Raw genomic sequence first — 21,881 nt, forward strand, 5'->3', positions numbered from 1 at the left:
AGTTGGAATGTCACACACACATGCCCCTTGCTCCCCACCCCCACGTTAAAAACTAATCTCCTCTCTGGGGAGTGAGAGACAAACAGTGCTGCCCACAGAGTGGACAAGAGGGGTTTGGGAAACAAAAGGAGAAGTTTCCAGGGACAGAGCCACTCAGGCAGAGAGGAAGAGGAAAAGCTACATGTGCCTAGCCAGGGTACAGAGCAGAAACTAAAGCAAGGCAGCGAAGTGTCTGAAAACAGCTATCTAAGGACAAGGCAAATTGTTTTGAGGAAGGGACAGGAGAGAAAGCAGAGCTGTTTCAGGAGTGAGCAACAGAAGGGAACACAAGGAGTCGGAAGACTGTCTAAAGTACACGAGGGAAGGGTCCAGAGGCAGCGAGAGAAGGCCAAGACCAGGGCCAAGGCTAGAGTAGGCACAATCACTGAGGGGATGAACTTCACGGTGGGTTTCAAGCCGCTGCTGGGGGATGCACACAGCATGGACAACCTGGAGAAGCAGCTTATTTGCCCCATCTGCCTGGAGATGTTCTCCAAACCGGTGGTGATCCTACCCTGCCAGCACAACCTGTGCCGCAAGTGCGCCAACGATGTCTTCCAGGTGGGCTGGGGCCGGGCCGGGGCAGGGCAGGCTGGTGAGAGGCTTCTTTGTCAGGTCAGCTCCGAGCACCCAGAAGGTGATGGGAGGAAGGCGCTATGGGGAGGCTGGTGGTGGCTGTCCTGGCTGAAGGGCAGAAGGAGAGCCAGGGGTCCTAGCAGATCCCAAAGTAAGCATGAGTCAGCAGCTGCTCTGCAGGTTGGCAAGCATGTGCATGGACAGCCCTGGGATGCTGGTCTCTACAGAGAAAAGGAGACCCGCATGGGAACTGGACAGGGGAGTGATCCTCTAACCAGGCTGTGTGACAGTCTGGGCTGGACTCTGCATTCCAGCTTGGAGTTGAGATTTCAAAAACAATATGGAAAATCTGGAGAAAATAGCAATGAGATAATGAAACATTAAAAAATAGACTGTGAGAAAGGTCCATGATGACAGTGAAATTATTTGTATTTAAAGCAAAAGACTGAGCACATCCATCTTGGGGGGGGCAGGCAAAGTTAGACAGTGGACAGAACACTGGGAATTCTCCCCCACTAGAGGTGACACTTGTGTCCCTCCCCAGATTGGTGAGTCAAGAGACCTGCTGGTTAGAAGGGATTGAGGTCACTTAAGCAGGGAGAAGGCAGAGACTACATTTTACTTCGCCCAAATGGAACCAATTTTGGCTTGTGTGTGGTCACGGAGCAAAGCACAGCTAATCAAATTCACAGATCTCATTTTAGCTCCTTGTTTCAGTACTAAAAGCAGCATGTATCAGAATGATTTATATAAATGGGCTTTCTTTCTTGCCCCATGCCCTGGTGTAGGTTCAAGTAATCTCTAAAACGGAACAAAGATCAGTGAGAGTGAGGGATAAAGGCGCACACACACACACACACACACGCACACAAACACACATGTCCTTACCAATGAAGTAAAAGCTCAGAATAGACCAGAGCTGGCTGACTTAGTAGGCATGGCAGCGATAAGGAACATCATGAACATGCAGTCTTCATCTGTATCAGAAATTATGAGGAAACGTGTTGAACACAGTGATTTTGAACTTAACCGAGGGAATGCTTCCCTTTTCAGTTCTTTGAGGGCAGCATGTTTGGGGGAAGATAATGGGCTGGCTAATTCAGGTCATGCCACAGCTGTGCCCACAACCCACCCTTTGTTGTCTGCTGTCTTCACTGAGCTCCATGGTCTCTCCTGCCATTTTCCCATCAAGGCCTGTTCCCAATTCCTATTCTTCTAAGTGTCCAAACCTGTCATTATTTGGCTCCAGAGAACCTCAAAGATAGTGGTTTTCCCTCTCTGGGGTCTGGTCATCCCAGGCATTCAGTCATGTACAACCCACCATCTTGGGTTTTCCCTTGGTCTGATTAACTCTGAACATCCTTCAGGCTGAGGTGCCCAGGAGGGAATGACAGAAAGGTTTTGCCATCCCTTCTCATGAATTTGTAGTGAAATATTCTTTCATTAGAGCCTGCAATGTGTGAAAGCAAAGAAAACTTTTGAAAGTGAAAGTAACATGTTCTGTAAGAAAAAAGAGTGGTCAGAATATTAAAGTGCATGGCACACAGTATCACTGGGCAGAGGGACCCTGGAAGGGGTCTTATATATGGAGACTACAAGATGTTAATCCCTGGGTCAGGAACATCCCCTGGAGAAGGAAATGGCAACCCACTCCAGTATTCTTGCCTGGAAAATCCCATGGACAGAGGAGCCTGGCGGGCTACAGTCCATAAGGTTGCAAGAGTCAGATATAACTTAGCAACTAAACCACCACCAGAAGATGTTCAAGTCAGTCTTCTTTATCCAGACACACTGTTTTGGTTCCCTGAAGGTCTGGAATACTGATCTAAGCCCCGAGAGACTTGGGAATTGTTTGGGTTGAAACCTGTGCAGAATATTTGGGAGATAACATGATTCCTGGGGCTTTGGGATAGTTCTGTGGATCTGGACTAATGTGTATCTTTTGAAGTATAGGACATCCCTGGCCCTCCAAGGAGAGAAGAGTGAAGCAGCTCATTTCCTTGCTGCTTATTTGGGATGGTCTGGTGGGAGGCTGACCCAGTTCTTTGGCTGCACTTATGTATATACATCTCAGCAGACCTCCCTCTGAAAGATGAGCATATTTAGTTTTTTCACACATTGCCTCCACATTTTGACAACTCTAGGCATAATCAGATTGTCTGTTTTCTAAGTATGGGGACAAGAATAGGACTTCTATATCTTGAAACTACTTAGGAAGAACACACTTAGAACATTGCCTAGAAAGTTAATAGGACTTAGAAAAGTGATACCAGTATATTACACACCCACACATATTTTTTTCAAACACTATAAGAATTTATATTATGAAAAGTGAATCTTCACCTTGGGCCCTCTCTAATTCCCTTCTCCAGATAGAAGTAGCCATTACCAACTTTCTTGGATATCCTTGCAGAAATTTTCCATGGTTAGTTACACATTTATGTGTGTGTGAGTGTGTATACACATGTTTAAACTAAATTTATCCTATACCTGCCTTGGTTTATTCTCTTGGCTGTTGTTCCACAGCCACACATTCCAACATGCACCTTCCTTTTTAATGGCTGTATAGTGGTCCATTGTTACAACTGAGCCACAGTCTATTTTACTCATGCTCTGAAACATTTAGATGATGCTAAATGTTTTGCTGTCCTAAAAAACTACTGTGATGGACAACAAAAAAGAATTTGGAAGGAGAAACTTCCCTGGTGGTCCAGTGGCTAAGACTCTGCACTCCCAATGCAGGAGGCCTGCATTTGATCCCTGGTCAGGGAACTAGATCCCACATGCCACAACTAAGAGTTTTCATACCACAACTAAGACCCAGAGCAACCAAGTAATTTTAAAACTACTAAAAAATAATTTGGAGGGATTGTGACCTTATAACATCAGGTTAACAAAAGAGTCAGGAAACAAAATTTTAAAAATTAAAGTATTTCTTTGAGGTAATTACTTGTCGGTCCAGTGGTTAGGACTCTGCTCTTTCACTATTGAGGGCTTAGGTTCAATCCCTGGTTGGGGAATTAAGATCCCATGGTGGGACCAAAAAAAATATTTTTTTTCATTGAAAACGTTGAACAGTATTAAAGGTTTGGGAGGAAATCATTCATAATCCCATCTTCCGCAATGCAGTTGTTTTCATGTTTGCATGTTATGCTTGTCTCTATACATATTTTTACATAGTTGCCATCACACTTGAACTCGTTTTCTTTAGAGCTGTGATACAGTTCTCTTTCTCTCTCCCTCTCTGAATTTAAACAGAATAAAACACCAAAACACCATATTAACCCCCTTTAATTTCTCTCTTTCTCTTTCCCCACACTTGCACCCACTCAGCAACCAAGCATTTTGGCTAGGGGAAAGCTGTCAGTGTGGGAATTTGACACAAACATCTTCCCATGTATTTCTGAATTTGTAAACTCTATTCCTTCCTAAACTGCTTTAAAACAGCCTGCGGTTTATTTTTATACCTGCCCCCACTTCACTGTGGGCACTTGTTTATGAGCTGCAACCTGTTGTAATTTAACAGACAACCAGAAGGCCTTGTGAGAAGGTTGTTCAGAAACAGCTTTTGTGGAGGGTGTCCATGTAGGGAGAGAGTTAGAGATGGGAATAGCAATAAAGAGGCCTCCTTCCGTCGTAAAGGGCAGATTGAGAGAGAAATGACCTCTTTTATTTCATCCCAAATTCAAGTTCCTTTTTTCTTTCTTTCTTTTTTTTTTTTAGTATTTATTTAGGTTGCTTTGGGTCTTAGTTGCAGCATGTGAGATCTTTCATTGTGATACACAGACTCCCCATTAGTGGTGCGCAGGCTCGGTGGTTGTGGTTTGCAGGGCTTAATTGCTCCATGGCATGTGGGATCTTAGTTCCCCGATCAGGGATCAAACCCTTGACCCCTGCATTGCAAGGCGGATTCTTAACCACTGGACCGCCAGGGAAGTCCCCCAAATTCCAGTTCTTTACAGTCTAATTGTTAGGGCTGCTGTCATCAAGTACAGGCCAGGTGGTGAAAACCCTACACAGCCTTCCTCTTCAGCCACTTCCACCTGCTACTGAGGGCACTGAGATGTCCCCTCCCCAGCCCAGACTTGGGCGGGTCTCTTTTATGGGAAATTGGTTGATTGAAATTTTATGGACTATGTCAACCTTGTAGCAGGCTTAGGATCTTATTTGAGGGAAGAAACTGGATTTAGTGGGAAACAAAATCATAGGCCGAGACTCAGCACTCCTGGGTTCTAGTCCTACCAGTTTCTTCCTTAATTGGCCATGACTGTAAAGCAGCTTGTTTCACCTCTTCAAGCCTGTTTACACACACATGGATAAAGAGGGCCTTTAAATTGCTGTTTAACATCCTTGTAATTCTAACAATCCGATTTCACAAATTGAAGAAACATCATCACGTATTTCCATTCTCTCAGGACTTTGCATTCAGTTACTAGTGTCCTGTCTTGGCTTACTCTTCTTTTTGTTTTGTTTCTTGTTTTTCCTGGCTGCACCATTGGCATGTGGGATCTAAATTCCCTGATGAGGGATCAAACCCACGCCCCCTGTATTGGCAGCATGGTGTCTTAACTGCTGGAGGAGTAGGGAAATCCCGTGGCTCACCCTCCTGCTTACCAGTCCTCCTCTCAGCCAGCCTCCTTTCACAAATCCCTGTGTCATGCTCACTGCTAGGTTCTGTTGGGCAGAGCAAGCCCTCCCCTCAAAACCCCTCCCCTACCCGCAACTCAGCTTTTGCTGCCAATGCCAGGATTCTTCTAAAGGTCTTCAACTTTGCTTCAAATGTGTGGTCTTCTACCCCTGTTTTCCCACAGTTTCTCTAGTATATTCTGAGGTTCTGTCTCAGAGGACCTGCATGGTCCACTATTCATCATTGGCCAGGCCAACAGTTTAGGGGAGATAGCTGCCAACAACCCTCCTTATGTCCTGGGCCGGTATCCCAAATCAGCATCACTCTGGGTAGCCAGGAAAGAGGGAAAACATTCTGAGAGAAGTGTAGATTCAATAGAGGAACTGCATTCACAGAGCACCTTTCTAGATGGAATGTTTCCATTGGATGCTGCAGACCATTACCAAAGAAATATAGCTTAAAAGAAAGACAGCTCATGGCTTCGGCAATGTTTCCACCACCCAACTCCACACCCCACTTCCTACCTTCATAATAAAAGAAAGTCCTCAATTTCTAGATGTTAGTGAAAATAAATATGTCGTTTTCCCCATCAAGGTTCACAGAACCCTTGAATTCTACTCATTTGGGAGCAGTGGCCCCTAGGTTTAAGTTCTCCAGCGTCACAGGCACCAATGTCTTCCCAAGCACCAGCCTTGAAAGATCTGAATTTTTTTTGACTCCCTCCTGTCCCCGGCACCCCACTCACATCCATGTGATTGGCCAGATTCCACCTCTGGCATCCCTGGTCTTTGCAGGGTTTTCTGTTTCGATCTGAGGGCAAGACGGTGACTTGCTTGTGACTTGCTTCTAATCTGTGTGTCTGTCTGGCCGGATGGAGGCATGGGAGATCTTATTTCCCTGATCAAGGGCGCCCCCTGAAGTGGAAGCATGAAGTCTTCACCACTGGACCACCAGGGAAGCCTGGGCCTTTACATCAGAAGCAACGGCCAGTCTCCTCTCCTGCATATCCAAATCACTTCTGTTAGATTAATATTCACTCTGAGTTTCTCTTGCAGTTTAGAAACCTTGCCTACAAAATTAAATTCAGCTCTTTATCTTGGGATTCAAAGCCCTAGAAGGTTTTACAATTTTTTTAAAAAAGCCCTTCATGGTAAAATCTACCTTTCTAGTTCCCTCTGTCCTATGATTCCTCTATCTGTAATTTGAACTCCTATAGTATCTCTGGGAAGATCCCCTGGAGAAGCAAAAGGCTACTCACTCCAGTATTCTGGCCTAGAGAATTCCATGGACTGTATAGTCCATGGAGTTGCAAAGAGTCGGACATGACTGAGCGACTTGCACACACATAGTATCTCTGGTCTCCTGAAACTCTTTCTAACAACCACATCCTGCTTCCTGTCTACCCTGTCTTCAAGTGGTATTTTCTTAAACACTTTCCTTAAACTAACAGTTCTTTTTTTTTTTCTTTTTAGACAAACCCTTTTATTTATTTATGCTCCTCCATTTTGTTTAAAACAACAAGAACAACCCCCTTAATATAACTGACAGCCCTTCCCCTTTCCCCCATCCCCCTTCCTTGGGCAGAAAGGTAGTTAATGGGGAAACGGCCCCCAGGGATGAGGCTGACCATAAGAGCCCCCTAGGGAGGTAATGGAGCCTGAATCCTCTACCCAGAAGATAGGGCATCTGTAGTGTATGAACTAGGGAGTAAACTAACTAGTTCTCCTAAGTATCTTTTCTCTTGTTAATGCTTCTGGCACTCTAATGCCCCCTCTTCATTCACGGCAGGATTGAGCAGTGTATTTTTAAAAAATAAACATTTATTTTCCCAAACGCAAGGTCCTTGTACAAAATTTGGAAATTATATTTTTTAAAAAATAGAAGAAGGAATCACCCACAATTCTATCACTCAATGGAAATTGTTGCAAAAATTTTTAATTTTTATTTTATAAAGTAATCCATGGTTTATACAAAGAAATTTGGGAAATGTAGATGACTACAAAGAAGAAATCTTAAAATCCTGTAACTCCCATCACCCATTTCAAACTTTGGATCCTACTGTCTATATAGACTTATATCCTGCTTTTTTCATGAGTCTCTCCCCATGTTAAGAACATGTTAAAGATAGATGCATTGCAATACCATTGTAACTCATTTAGTCTTTACTATTAAATAAAAGGGCTTCCCTGGTGGCTCAGATGGTAAAAATCTGCCTGCAGTTTGGGAGACCTGGGTTCGATCCCTGGGTTGGGAAGATCCCCTGGAGGAGGGCATGGCAACCCACTCCAGTATTCTTGCCTGGAGAATCCCCATGGACAGAGGAGCCTGGCAGGCTACAGCCTATGGGGTTGCACAGAGTCGGACAAAACTTAAGCGACTAAGCAGTAACATTAAATAACCAGCATGTTAACTATCTGAAAAAACAATTTTACTGTTTATTCTGGTCACAAAAATAATACAGGTGTGTTATGAATTTTTTTTTGGCTGCTCTGGGGCTTAGTTGCAGCATGTGGGATCTAGTTCCCTGACCAGGGATGGAACCCAGGTCCCCTGCATTGAGATCTCGGAGTCTTAGCCACTGGACCACCAGGGAACTCCTGTATAATGTAAATTTTAAGCCTCATAAATAATTTAAAGTTGTAGAATGTATAACTACATCTAAACACACTAGGGCTATTTCAGAGAAGATGGGATTTCAGGAACTGTTAATATCAAACAGGAAGAGGGCGTCCCAAAAACAGCTAGAGGGAGGCACAAATGAGAGATCGTGGATTCAAAAGAGGGACATGGTGACCTGCAAGACATGAGAAGAAAAGGTCGCTATAAAAACCAACAACTCCCTCCCCCCACAATGGCCAGTGTTCTTATCATAAATATATCCATTAAGGCTCATTGCTTAGAGAACATCAGCCTTTGAATGGAGCTACTGCTAAGTACAAATCCTCTTTTTAGATCTGAGGAAATCTGAGCCATAAGAGAAATTGTTTTCCAAAGGTCATAAATGGCAAATCCCAAACCACATCTTCAGATCACTGCTACTTTCCCTATATCATCTTGTATTACATGCTCTCAGTTAAAATACAGAGATGCTACCAAGAATGGGGAACAATTTTATCTGCATATCTAATACAGATGACTTTCTCAAGGTAGTCACTTGGCATTTGCAAACCATTTAGGACACAACACACAAGTTTTGATTAGGGGAGGGAGTTAGGAAAGGGTTAGAGCAAATGTCCCAAACTTCATTTTCTGTCATCTTCCTGATTTTTGCCAAAGCTGTGTATACCACTTGAACTATGCTTGAGTATTTCTACTTAAAAGAACTCACTCTGGGGACTTCCCTGGTGGTTCAGGCCCAGAATTCCCAATGCAGGGGTTCCTTGCTCAGGGAACTAGATCCTGCATGTACCAAGAATCCACATGCCGCAACCAAGATCTGGTACAGCCAAATAAATAATTTTGTAAAAAAGAACTCACCTTTAAAGATGAAATATTTATAATTCTAAATGACAAAATCCATGAAAAATCACCAGTTTTATAGGCTGGTTATTTTTTTCTAATATACATTAAGGTAAACACTGGTGTCTCAGTGGTAAAGAATCCACCTGCCAATGCAATTTAGTCCCTGGGTTGGGAAGATCCCCTGGAGAAGGAAATGGCAACCCACTCCAGAATTCTTACCTGGAAAATCCCACGGACAGAGGAGTCTGGAAGGCTAACAGTCCATGGGGTCGCAAAAGAGTCAGGCATGACTTAGCAACTAAACAACAAACACCTAAGAAATTTATATGTCCATCCCCATGCCACCTGAAATCTTCATGCCTGTCCTCAGTATGTGTACCACATTTTGGAAAACAACGCACACTTAGGTAGCACAGTGAGGGTGTTTAAGCTACACAAGTTAGCAACAAGTCATGCCATGAGCTAGAAGGCTCCAAAAATCCAAAAGAAAAACTTTACTGTTTATTACTAGTCAAGTTTAGCCCTTGTACCAAAGGGCATATATATACATGTATGTGTCAATATGTATATACACACACACATATACACTTCAGGGTCTACTCTAGCAAAGGAAGTTGCATGTGGAGTTGGGTAGGGGAAACATTGCTGAAGCCATTACAAAAAGGAAGAGGTGCCCTCGAGGTCAGGAGGAAAGCCAACCGGAAGTAGAATATGGCAGGAGGAGTTGAGCTGTGGAAGAGGGGAGGACTCCGGGACCTGGGGATGAGTGGCAAAGCTGTGCTCAGCTGTGGCATCTGCTCCAGGGAGCAGCACCAGCCCATGGCCAGAGAGGAGTATCCCTCCCCCTTACCTGCCATGGGTGCTCGCCAGCTTTCGAGAAAGGTGCTCTTCAAACAAGGGACTGAGGTTGACTGCCTGAGCATTGATTGCTTCTCAGAGCCCCTGGTCCTGGGAGAATGGTCAGGATTAGCCAGTGGGATGAGCCACCAAGGAAATTTCTTTGGCAGGTGTGGAAGTGGTGATGAGGTACCTTGCCTCGCCGGCCCACCTCAGGTTAATCCCTGAGGTGAGTCCTCACTGTGGGGAATCTGAAGTAGGACCCTTGACCAAGATAACCCAACAAGTCTTGATTACTTTTTCTTCTCTTTTGTAGCATTATTTTATGTGGTAAAGTACACATAAAATAAATATTTACTATCTTAACCATTCTTAAGTGTGCAGTTCAGTGGCATTGAGAATGTTCACATTGTTGTTCAACCATCACCACTATCCATCTCCAGAACTCTCATCATCCCAAATGGAAACTCTGTACCTATTAAATAATAACTCCTTATTCCCCTTCCCCCAACCCCTGGCAACCACCCTTCTATCTCTGTGAGTTTGACCATTCTAGGTACCTCATATAAGAGGGATCATACAGTATTTGTCCTTTTGTGACTGGTTCTTCTTTAATCAAGGAGACTATGCTTTCTTCTTAAGTGAACAATGCAAAGAAATAGAGGAAAACAGTAGAATGGGAAAGACTAGAGATCTCTTCAAGAAAATTGGAGATACAAAGGGAACATTTCATGCAAAGATGGGCGCTTTAAATAAAGGACAGAAACAGCAAGGACCTAGCAGAAGCAGAAGAGATTAAGAAGAGATGGCAAGAATACACAGAAGAACTATACAAAAAAAGGTCTTAATGCCCCGAATAACCTCAATGGTTTGGTCACTCACCTAGAGCCAGACATCCTGGAGTGTGAAGTCAGGTGGGTCTTAGGAAGCATTACTATGAATAAAGCTAGTAGAAGTGATGGAGTTCCAGCTGAGCAATTGAAAATCCTAAAGGATGATGCTGTGAAAGTGCTGCACTCAATATGCCAGCAGCAAGTTTGGAAACTTAGCAGTGGCCACAGGACTGGAAAAGGTAAGTTTTCATTCCAGACCCAAAGAAAGGTGATGCCAAAGAATGGTCCAAGAACTGCACAGTTCTATTCATTTCACATACTAGCAAGGTAATGCTCAAAATCCTTCAAGATAGGCTTCAACAGTATGTGAACTGAGAACTTCCAAATGTACAAGCTGGATTTAGTAAAGGCAGAGGAACCAGAGATCAAATCGCCAACATCCGCTAGACACAGTAAAAGCAAGGGAATTACAAAGAAAACATCTACCTCTGCTTCATTGTCTACACTAAAGCCCTTGACTGTGTGGACCACAACAAACTGTGGAAAATTCTTAAAGAGATGGGAATATAAGACCACCTTACCTGCCTCCTGAGAAATCTGTATGCAGGTCAAGAAGCAACAGTTAGAACTGGACATGGAACAACGCACTAGTTCAAAATTGGGAAAGGAGTACATCAAGGCTGTATATTGTCACCCCGCTTATTTAACTTATATGCAGAGTGTATCATGTGAAAGGCTGGGCTGGATGAAGCACAAGCTGGAATCAAGGTTGCTGGGAGAAATAGCAACAATCTCACATATGTGGAGAAGGCAATGGCACCCCACTCCAGTACTCTTGCCTGGAAAATCCCATGGACGGAGGAGCCTGGTAGGCTACAGTCCATGGGGTCGCTAAGAGTTGGACACGACTGAGCGACTTCACTTTCACTTTTCCCTTTCATGCACTGGAGAAGAAAATGGCAACCCACTCCAGTATTCTTGCCTGGAGAATCCTAGGGACGGCGGAGCCTGGTGGGCTGCTGTCTATGGGGTCGCACAGAGTCGGACACGACTGAAGTGACTTAGCAGCAGCAGCAGCAGCACATATGCAGATGATGCCACACTAATGGCAGAAAGTGAAGAGGAACTAAACAGCCTCTTGATGAAGGTGAAAGACGAGAGTGAAAAACCAGGCTTAAAACACAACATTCAAAAAACGAAGATCATGGCATCCGGTATCATAACTTCACGGCAAATAGATGGGGGAGAAATGGAAACAGTGACAGATTTTATTTTCTTGGGCTCCAAAATCACTGCAGACGGTAACTGCAGCCATGAAATTAAAAGACACTTGCTTCTTGGAAGAAAAGCTATGACAAACCTAGACAGTATATTAAAAGCAGAGACATCACTTTGCTGACAAAGGTCTATTTAGCCAAAGCTATGATTTTTCCACTAGTCATGTACGGATTTGAGAGTTGGAGCAGAAAGAAGGCTGAGCGCCAAAGAATTGATGCTTTCAAATTGCAGTACTGGAGAAGACTCTTGAAAGTCCCCTGGATAGCAAGGAGATCAAACCAGTCAGTCCTAAAGGAAACCAACCCTGAATATTCATTGGAAGGGTTGATGCTGAAACTGAAGCTCCAATACTTTGGTAACCTGATTTAAAGAGCCAACTCATTGGAAAAGACCCTGATGCTGGGAAAGATTGAAGGCAAGGAGGAGAAGGAGGTGGCAGAGGATGAGATGGTTAGATAACATCATTGACTCAATAGACATGAGTTTGAGCAAACTCCAGGAGATAGCAAAGGACAGGGAAGCCCAATGTGCTGCAGAGATCCAGACATAACTCAGTGACTGAACAACAAATGTTTTCTTCATTTCTTTAATTGAGATTGAATTGTTTGCTGAAGCAGTTCTTCTAGAAGGTATATTTGTCCCTTGTTCATCATGCTTTCTTTTCCTTTTCCTTTTTGTATTATCTTGGCTTGCATCTCCTGTTGGATCGCTTCTGTTTATCAGTCCCCTTTAAATAGGGGTAGCTTTATCTGGTACTGAGGGTAATTTCATCACTCAACTCTGTTGACCTTGGCTTCCTTCCAAAAGCAGACTGGCTTGCTGGATGTTGTCATTGGTTTGTAATCTCTGTTTACCTCTTTGGCTTCTTGGATGAATAGAAGGGTATGACCTGGATTAGTAGGCAGTTGAGTGTCGCAGTTTGGTTATGTTGCCTCAGAATATTTTTCACATGAGTCTGATGAATTATGATGAATTATCTATGATGGGGGCATGTGTAGCCATGGGAGGAGGTCTCCTATGAGATCTGAACTATCTCTCCACAGACAAGAAGGTCACTCTGGTTGCCAGCTAGCACTCTGTGGCACACAGCGTTTTGGTATGATGAGTCATCTTCTGTTTATTTCTGTTGAAATAACTTCAATCCACAGTTGCACAGTTGACTTTTAGGCTGTCCTCTCTTTCCTATGTGAAAGGTTCCTATATGAAAGGTTGATGCTTGGTCCTTCATGACTCTTTTACTAAAAACACTTCACCTGAGGCTCAGAGAGAAAAATGTTAGCTTTGGGCATCATTCTTAAATGAACCTAAATTTTATTATATCTGACAATGTAGTATAATGATTATTCAGAGTATAATGATTACTCTGAACCTGAGGTCAGAGTGCCTGAGTTCAGATATTGATTTTGCCACCAACTGGCTGATGACCATGTGCAAATTTATTTAACTTTTCTGGGCTACAATTTCCCATCTTTGAAATGGAGTTAATGATATGAAAATGAAATGAATTAATACAAATAAAAGGATTTAGAGCAAAGCCTGGCATAAATTAAGTGTTCAGTGGGTGTTCAGCAATGGGTGTTAGATTTGTATATTTCTTACTATATTTCTTGTAGTCCAGGTTAGAGGGTAAATGTTCATCTCCTCCACCATCTTTTTAAAAAAAATATTTATTTATTTATTTGGCTGCTGTGAGTCTTAGATGCAGCACACGGGATCGTTCGATCTTCGCTGGGGCATGTGGGATCTCGTTCCCTGATCAGGGATGGAACCTGGGCCCCTGCATTGGGAGCTCAGAGTCTTAGCCACTAGACCACCAGGGAAGTCCCTTTTCCACAATCTTTACAAGAAATTCTTGAGGGTTAAATGCAAGAATGTGTGGAAAACCCCTAGCACAGTGCTTGACACATAATAGGTCCTCAAAACATGTGTAGACTGTTAAATAATGAATATGGAGGAAAGGTGCAGTGAGGGGCAGAGGTTAGCAGAAGCTTTAGGAGTCTGTCTTTGCCCTGGGCCAAGACTTTAGAATATGCCCCCTGGACTTCCCCAGTGGTCCAGTGGTTAAGAATCCACTTGTCAATGCAAGGGACACGGGTTGGATTCCTGGTCTGGGAAGATTCCACATGCCACAGGGCAACTAGGCCCATGCACCACAACCATTGAGCTTGTGCTCTAGAGCCTTTGAGCTGCAACTACTAAAGCCCATGCACATACAGCCTGTGCTCCACAACAAGAGAAGCCACTGAAATGAGAAGACCACACACCACAACGAAGAGTGCTCTGCGCTCTGCAACTACAGAAAACCCAAGCGCAGCAATGAAGACTGAGCACAGCCAAAAATAAAATAAAATAATTTAATTATATAAGAAAAGAATATGCCCCCTTTCCTCCCATTCAGATACCTAGCATATTTAAATTCTTGCCACCAGTAAAGCCAAGAGAAGTAAGATTCCAGGAGTTTGCAGGCTTACAGTTTTCCTAACACCACCTTGCTCACTTGGATTCTAAATACTGAAAGATAATTGTATCAAGCAAACAAAAGCCCAGCGATCTCACACTTTAACCCAGTCTTTAAGCTAAACTTAACAATATTCATACAATTCCAGTTACTAAGAAGGATTTATGTTTATTTACACAAACACAGCCTTGGGATAATCTCAAGCTAATCTTTTTTTAGCTTTATGATGGGCTAAAGTGGTAACTTTTTATAATTTTCAAGAAATCCCGCCAAGGGCTTTCCTCGAGGCTCAGTGGTAAAGAATCTGCTGGCCAGTGCAGGAGACGTGGGTTCAATCCCTGGTCCAGGAAGATCTCACATGCTTCCGAGCAACTAAGCCCATGTGCCACAACTACTGAGCCTGTGCTCTAGAGTCCAGGAGCCACAACTACTGAAGCCCAAGCACTCTAGAGCCTGTGCTGGTGACAAGAGAAGCTTCTGCAATGAGAAGCCTGTGCATCACAACTAGAGAGTAGCCCCTCTTGCCACAACTAGAGAAAAACCCGCACAGCAACAGAGACCCAGCAAACCCCAAAATAAATAAATAAATTAAATTAAATAAAAAAGAAATCCCGCCAAAATGTGATAAGGATTTGGAGAAGTTTATAGAACCCAACTGTGGGAAATACATCTAAACACACAAAGTCACAGGTGACTACCCTCTCCATCACTCTCTAGGAGTGAGTGGTTTTCCAGCCAATTAGGATTAAGTTCAGCTGTAAAAGACAGAGAACCAAAAATAACAGTGACTTCAAGTAGGTAAACGGAGAAGGCAATGGCACCCCACTCCAGTACTCTTGCCTGGAGAATCCCAGGGACGGTGAAGCCTGGTGGGCTGCCGTCTATGGGGTCGCACAGAGTCAGACATGACTGAAGCAACTTAGCAGCAGCAGCAATAGGTAAAACTATTTTTCTCTCCAGTGAAAGTGGGCAGGCCAGTTGTGCCTCATCAGAGACTCCTTTTATCTTGCCATTCTCAGCATGTGGCTACTGCATGGCTCTAGATGGCTGCTTCAACCTATGCCATTTCATCTTCATTCCAGTCAGCAGGAAGGAGAAAAGAGGAGAAGTAGGGCATGCCTTTCACATTAAAGATACTTCCTAGAAATTGCACAAAACGTTTCTGTCTATATCCCATTGGCCAGAACACAGTTACCTCATCACTCCCAGCTAGAAGGGAGGCTTGGTTGCAAGGTCTTTATTCTATGTGTCTTACTAAAAGTCTAGTGTCTGTATTATTGAAGAAGAAGAAGAGGTGAATATTGAGGAACAATAAGCAGTCTCCCCTAGTCTTTCATCTCTACTTCTCTCCCCAGATCGATTCTTTCTCTTCCCTGCAGACCAGGCTTCTCTGTTCACAGTGTCTGACCCCTCACACTGTCCACTAGTACAGATTTTGGGATGGCCACAATGTTGGCTCTTAGTTCAACTCCACAGGTCTTTTTTCAGTTCAAAAGCTGCACATGGTCTAGTCACCTCAGCCTCTGTGTCTCCATTCCAGTTTCCTAGAGAGAAAAACTGATTGGTCCTATTGGGTCAGGTGATCATGTCCTCAATTCTGAGCCAAGCTTCTGTGGCCTCGGCCATGGCAGAGCTCTCCCTTTTAGGACAGGATGGAGCAGCTCCTCTCAGGGGTGTAAATGGGAGGAACTGGTTATCCCATCTGGTGAGTCCTCCTTCCAAGCTTCCTCCTGTCATAATACCCAGCCCACTGGATGGAGTTGTCAGTTTGCTCTTCCTGAGGGCAGGGATAGTCATCTTTTCCCCAGAGCCTAGCAATTACCTGGCACACTCAATATTTGTGGTAGAGTGAATAATCCAGTCTAGTCCTTAATTGTGCAAAGGTTGAATGCTTGCCCAGACATGCACGGTAGGGCACTACAGAAGCAGCATGAGGACCCTGGAGCCCTGATTCCCTGTGCCTGGAGAGATTTCCCTGGATTACCCAGCTCTATGTGTCTGCCCCGTTGTTCAGCACTTGTCTCTGTGCCCCTGCCCGGGGCTGCAAAGAATCTCCCCCACACGTGGACCAGGAGAGCCCTAGGCTGGAGGCTATTGGCTGCACCACTCAGAGTCTATTTCCCTTCTTGGTCTTCCTGCTGAGAGGTCAATGTCTCCCCACAGCTCCAAGCTGGGCCCCTTTGAGGAGGTCTTGCCCTGACAAGACCTGATCAAGCTAGGCTCTGGATGCAGGGACACTCAAAGGGGTGGGCTGAGTAAGGAGACAAAGGTGGGAGAGATTTCCATGGCCACCCACATGGGTGCTGCTTCTAGCACCCAGCAGTAGAAAAGAGTGGGTGGGAACTTCCTTGGCGGTCCAGTGGTTAAGACTATGTGCTCCCAGTGCATGGGACGTGGGTTCAATCCCTGCTTGGGGAACTAAGATCCCACATGCCACACAGCACTCCATGGCAAAAAAAAAAAAAGAGCTGCTGCCTCCCCCTCCATCACTGTCCTACTCCCCAGCCCCTGTGACCTTCTCTCCCATCCCCTCCAGTTCCCCCATAACTCATTGGGCCTTCCTCTCACACTCCCTGCACCCACAGGCCTCGAACCCTCTGTGGCAGTCCCGGGGCTCCACCACTGTGTCTTCAGGGGGCCGTTTCCGCTGCCCATCTTGCAGGCACGAGGTGGTCCTGGACCGACATGGCGTCTATGGCCTGCAGCGGAACCTGCTCGTGGAGAACATTATCGACATTTACAAGCAGGAGTCCTCCCGGTGAGCTGTTAGGGTCTCATTTCTCTAAAGTGCAGGGCCTGGGACATAGCCAGGGAGCCCATCAGGGCCAGCAGGGATAAGCTGAAACGATCAACCTGCCTCTTCAGTTTAGTGATGAGAGGACTGGACCTGAGAGGAGGAGGGACTTGCCTCCAGCTTGGTAGGTCACCAGCTCAGGCGGCCTCTGATTCCTGGTCAGCGTTTCCCCCTCTTCACCTGGGAGGGGCTGGCCATCCATCAGCAAGGTCCTTGCCAACCCTCCATGACCTCCCTCCCTGTGGGACTTCCCTGCCCCCTGGAATAGAAACTACTCTTGCATCTAGGCCTCCTGTACCCTGTGTGTAGCTCTGTTCCTCAAGGATAGAGGAAGTCACTCGTCTGCCCAGCCACAGCAGCAGCTGTCGGGGCACAGAGGGTGGCAGTGGCTGGTGGAGGCTGAAGAAAAAGTGCTCAGGGGGCCTCACACGCTTGCTCCCCATGCCTGGCCCCTGACCCCCGCTCCCACACTGCCTGCTTCCCCGCAGGCCACTGCATTCCAAGGCTGAGCAGCACCTCATGTGCGAGGAACATGAAGACGAGAAGATCAATATCTACTGTCTGAGCTGTGAAGTGCCCACCTGCTCTCTCTGCAAGGTCTTCGGTGCCCACAAGGACTGTGAGGTGGCCCCACTGCCCACCATTTACAAACGCCAGAAGGTATCAAGCAGCAGAGGGAGCAGGCATGGGGGTGTGTGGTGGGGTGGGGACACAGGATGGGATCTCAAACTGCAGCCTTTTACTCCACTTGACTTCAAAGGCAGGCAGATCAGGGCTGAAGTCCTAGTTCAGTGTGTGACCTTGGGTAAGTCACTTGACCTCTCTGGCCCTGACGTTCTTCCTCACTTGTAAAATGGGGATGAAAATGCTCACAACTGAGAGTTGTAAGGATCGTACGAGAAATGGATGCAGTATGGTGAACTCTCAAGGCCATCTCACTGTCATACCAGTAGATTCTACATAAAATATAATTTAAAAGTTAAGGGACTCCTCTGGAGGTCTGGTGGTTAAGCTTCCAGTGCTGGGGGCATTGGTTCAATCCCTGGTTGGGGAACTAAGATTCCACATGCCATGCGGTATGGCCAAAAAATAAATTAATCAATTAAATTTTAAAAAATAATTGAAAAAATAAAATAAAAATTAAATTGGTAAACAGATAGGAAGTAAAGGAAAGCTCCAAGTGTGGTGAGGTAGGGAGAGAAGGAGGGGGAGTGAGATGTGAACAGAACCCTGAATGATAAGCATGGGAAAGGCAGGATTTCCCACAGGGCAAATTATTACTGAACTAGACAGTTGAGACTATGCCCATAAACTCCTGAAACTTGGGGTACCTACAGCAAAGACTCCCAAGGATCACAGGATACACTAGAACCCCAGAAATCCCTAAAGTGGTCAGTTGTGCTACCTGGCTTTTGACAAAAGCAAATGCAAATTCTGCCTGGAGGAAAAACTCTCAATTTAGTCCTTGGGTTTTTCTTAGATTAAGATGAACAAAAGATAAGATCACGATTGAAGAGACACAAAGAAACGTACTCATGAGTGAAGTCAGCAGAAACAAAATTTTCAGATTTAGACCCTCAAGAGCTTCCCTGGTGGCTCAGATGGTAAAGCGTCTGCCTACAATGCGGGAGACCCGGGTTCAATCCCTGGGTCGGGAAGATCTCCTGGAGAAGGAAATGGCAGCCCACTCCAGTATTCTTGCCTGGAAAATCCCATGGACGGAGGAACCTGGTAGGCTATAGTCCATGGGGTCTCAAAGAGTCAGACACGACTGAGCAACTTCACTTCACTTCAGACCCTCAAGAAATTAAGAGACTGGAATTATTAAAGAATGTAAAGTCAGCTTTGTATAAAATGCTTTAAAAATGGAATTTAAAAGTAAGTAATAATAGACTATCAAAAGTGCAGATTTGACAAAGAACCAAACAGAGCTTTTAGAAATGAAAATATAACTGTTGAAAACAAAACATTCAAGGGACGAATTAAATGACAACTCTCTCTCAGGAAGAGAGGACTGGAGAACTCCCTGGCTGTCCAGTGGTTAGCACTCTGTGCTTTCACTCTTGAGGGCCTGAGTTGGGGGACTAAGATGCCAAAAGCCACACAGACGGCCAGAAAAAAAATTTTTTTTTTCACATAAAAAAATTTTAAAAGGGATAGAGAGGACTGAAAAAATAGCTTAGAATATAGCACTGGGAGATGAGGAGGTTGGCAATGAGAAGGTCTAACATGTATCTAATCAGAGTCCCAGAATAAGAGAATAAAGAGAATGGAGAAGAGGCAATATTATCTTAATGGATAATCCTGAAGAACTTTTCAAAACTGATGGAAGATAAAGCACACAGCCCAGTGCCTGGCATTTGGTGGATATTTGGTGAATGTCTCTTTCTCACTTGGTGGAGGACTTCCTCTCTCCACTTCCTTCCAGAACTTATAGAATGTGCTTCCAAACTTCTTGACTGGTTCCAAACTCTCTAGATCTCTGTCAGAGTTGCCCTGAGGATGCCCGGATAGTGGAGTGGAGGGCGCAGTCCTCTCCTGGGTCGCCCTGGCCAGGGAGGGAGGGGCTTAGCTCCAGACCAGGTCCTCCATCCCTGAGTGCTGGCCTCTGTGTGTGGCAGAGTGAGCTCAGTGATGGCATCGCGATGCTGGTGGCCGGCAATGACCGTGTGCAAGCAGTGATCACACAGATGGAGGAGGTGTGCCAGACCATCGAGGTGAGCCTGGAAAGGGAGGGAGGGAAAGTTGCTGGGCTCCTCGAGGTGGATCACAAGTAGTAGAATGTGCTTATCCAGGCTGCTAGGTTTGAATCCCAGCTCTGTCCTCCTCTGTGACTTTGGTCCAGTGACTTCAGTTCTCAGTGTTTGGGTTTGCTTGATTTTAACTACGTAAAAGAGTGATGATGAGAATGATATGATGGCTATCTCCATGGATCCTTCTGAGAATTAAATGAGATAATACAAATAAAAACCAGAGCCAGAGGATTAGACAGCACTCATGAAATTCCTTTGAATATATAATGCTATTTGCTGAGAGAGTAGATCTTAAAAGTTCCCATCACAGGGGAAAAAAACTTTTGTCAATTATGCATGGCGCTGGATGTTAACTAGACATATTGTAGTGATCAGTTCACAATATATACAAATATTGGGTCATTATGTTGTACACCTGAAGCTAATATATTATATGTCAATTAAACCTCAACAAAGTATATATCAGTATTATTACTGAAAAGATCTGGGAACCAGTAGCCCTTGGGTGGAGTCCAGTCTCTGCCACTAATTTGTGGTTGTAATTGACAGGTCACGTCTCTTCTTGGCTCCCTGTGACTTCCATTAAGTGGGGAGTGGGACAAGTAGCCTGGTGCTCTCCCAGCTATGAGGTCTCATCCTTACTCCTGTTTTTTTAGGAAAACAGCCGGAGGCAGAAGCAGTTGCTGAACCAGAGGTTTGAGGGCCTGTGTGCAGTGCTGGAGGAGCGGAAGGGTGAGCTGCTGCAGGCATTGGCCCGGGAGCAGGAGGAGAAGCTGCAGCGAGTCAGGGGCCTCATCCGCCAGTACGGAGACCACCTGGAGGCCTCCTCTAAGCTGGTGGAGTCTGCCATCCAGTCCATGGAGGAGCCACAGATGGCGCTCTACCTGCAGGTGGGCCCTGGGGGGAGGGGGGTGGCGGGTGGTGGCAGGCCACCTAGTGGCTGGAGTGGGGGCCTTGGCACTGGGAAGTTCAAGTCTTACATCTGGCACCTACTTGCCCCATGGCTTTGAGCAAGTCACCCTCTCTGTCCATTTTTTTCCTTAACAAATTGGGACATGCATCCCTCCCCTAACCCGCAGGACAGTGGTGGGCTTCAAAACTGGGATATTGCTGGAGATTGGCACAGTGCTTACTCTCACCCTCCTTTCTTCCCTGCAGCAGGCCAAGGAGTTGATCAATAAGTGAGTAGGTGGAGCGGAAAGGGAGAGGAAGGGGTGGGCGGGGACTCCACTGACAAGAGTGGAAAGGGGTGGGGGCGTGCTGGGAGTCTCCAGCTGAGCCGCTGCGGCTGCTGCAGGGTCGGGACGATGTCGAAGGTGGAGCTGGCCGGCCGGCCGGAGCCGGGCTATGAAAGAATGGATCAATTCACTGTGAGCGTGGAGCATGTGGCGGAAATGCTGAGGACCATCGACTTCCAGCCAGGTGAGGAAGCCAGGATGGGAGGGGGTGGCGGGCCGCTAGGACTGGGCGTCCAGACCCTCTGGGTCGGGAAGGGATGGAGGTAAGACGGCCAGAGAATAAGGGACCCCAACTCACCCAGCCTTCTCCTGTCCTAGGCACTTCTGGGGAGGAAGAGGATGAGGAGGTCGCAGTGGAAGGGGAAGAGGGCAACGCAGGACCAGAAGAAGAGCGGACGGATGGGCGTGAAAGTGAGTGTGGACATCTGCGGGGCCTGGCGGGGACCCCCCCCCTCCACCGTTGGGCCATCCTCCTCTCGGCTACATCAGAGATCGCTTGGAGACCCTACTTCCAACTTCAACCAGAAGGGGCGCGCCCCCTAGCGCGCCGGCCGAAGCACAACTTTCTTTAACACTATCCATCTCTGGGCGGGTGGGAGACCGTGTTAGGTGGGGAAGTGGAGGAGAAACCCTCCTGCCTGGAGAAACGAGTGAGCTGGGCTTCGGAGTTGCCTTGTTTCTTGGGAGCGCCCGCCCACTGAGCTTTCTTTCCCGGGCACAGGCCAGCACTGACTCGCTCCTGTTGCGGATCCTGCGCACCCAGGGCCTGGCGCTCGGAAGATGAAGGACCTGAGCAGAGACCACCGTGCCACCCAGCCCGGCGCCCCGCCGGGGGGGAGGGGCTCAATAAAGAGCTAATGCGTCCCGACCCTCAGCTCCTTTCACTGCTCACTCTCTGAGCCTCTGCTTCGGAGGCAACATCACCATCCATCCCGCCCTTCTCCAGCTCTGGGACCTCTTGGGGCGGGGACGGGGGGGGGATGAAG

The 21,881-nt window shown here is 46.1% G+C and overlaps 1 protein-coding gene across 4 annotated transcripts; it reads left to right on the plus strand.

The window, feature by feature from the left end:
- The first annotated feature begins 73 nt into the window (after positions 1–73).
- TRIM54 (tripartite motif containing 54) lies at positions 74–21,763 on the plus strand. Of its 4 annotated transcripts, none has more exons than XM_081484209.1 (9): positions 74–600; positions 16,696–16,868; positions 17,393–17,564; positions 19,526–19,621; positions 20,314–20,547; positions 20,816–20,838; positions 20,955–21,079; positions 21,214–21,306; positions 21,617–21,763. In XM_081484209.1, exons 1-9 carry the CDS (start codon positions 433–435, stop codon positions 21,625–21,627), a joined length of 1,095 nt encoding a protein of 364 aa, XP_081340335.1. In that variant the 5' UTR covers positions 74–432; the 3' UTR covers positions 21,628–21,763. The 4 variants fall into 4 exon arrangements, 3 of the variants coding, with proteins under 3 accessions (XP_081340335.1, XP_081340337.1, XP_081340336.1); XM_081484211.1 differs by having other exon boundaries at positions 20,819–20,838; XR_014051785.1 differs by lacking the exon at positions 20,816–20,838 and having other exon boundaries at positions 20,314–20,568.
- The last annotated feature ends 118 nt before the right edge of the window (positions 21,764–21,881 follow it).

Source organism: Giraffa tippelskirchi, chromosome 4, assembly GCF_054371585.1.
Source record: "Giraffa tippelskirchi isolate mGirTip1 chromosome 4, T2T-mGirTip1v1.2.pri, whole genome shotgun sequence".
In the NCBI taxonomy this organism is placed as follows: domain Eukaryota; kingdom Metazoa; phylum Chordata; class Mammalia; order Artiodactyla; family Giraffidae; genus Giraffa; species Giraffa tippelskirchi.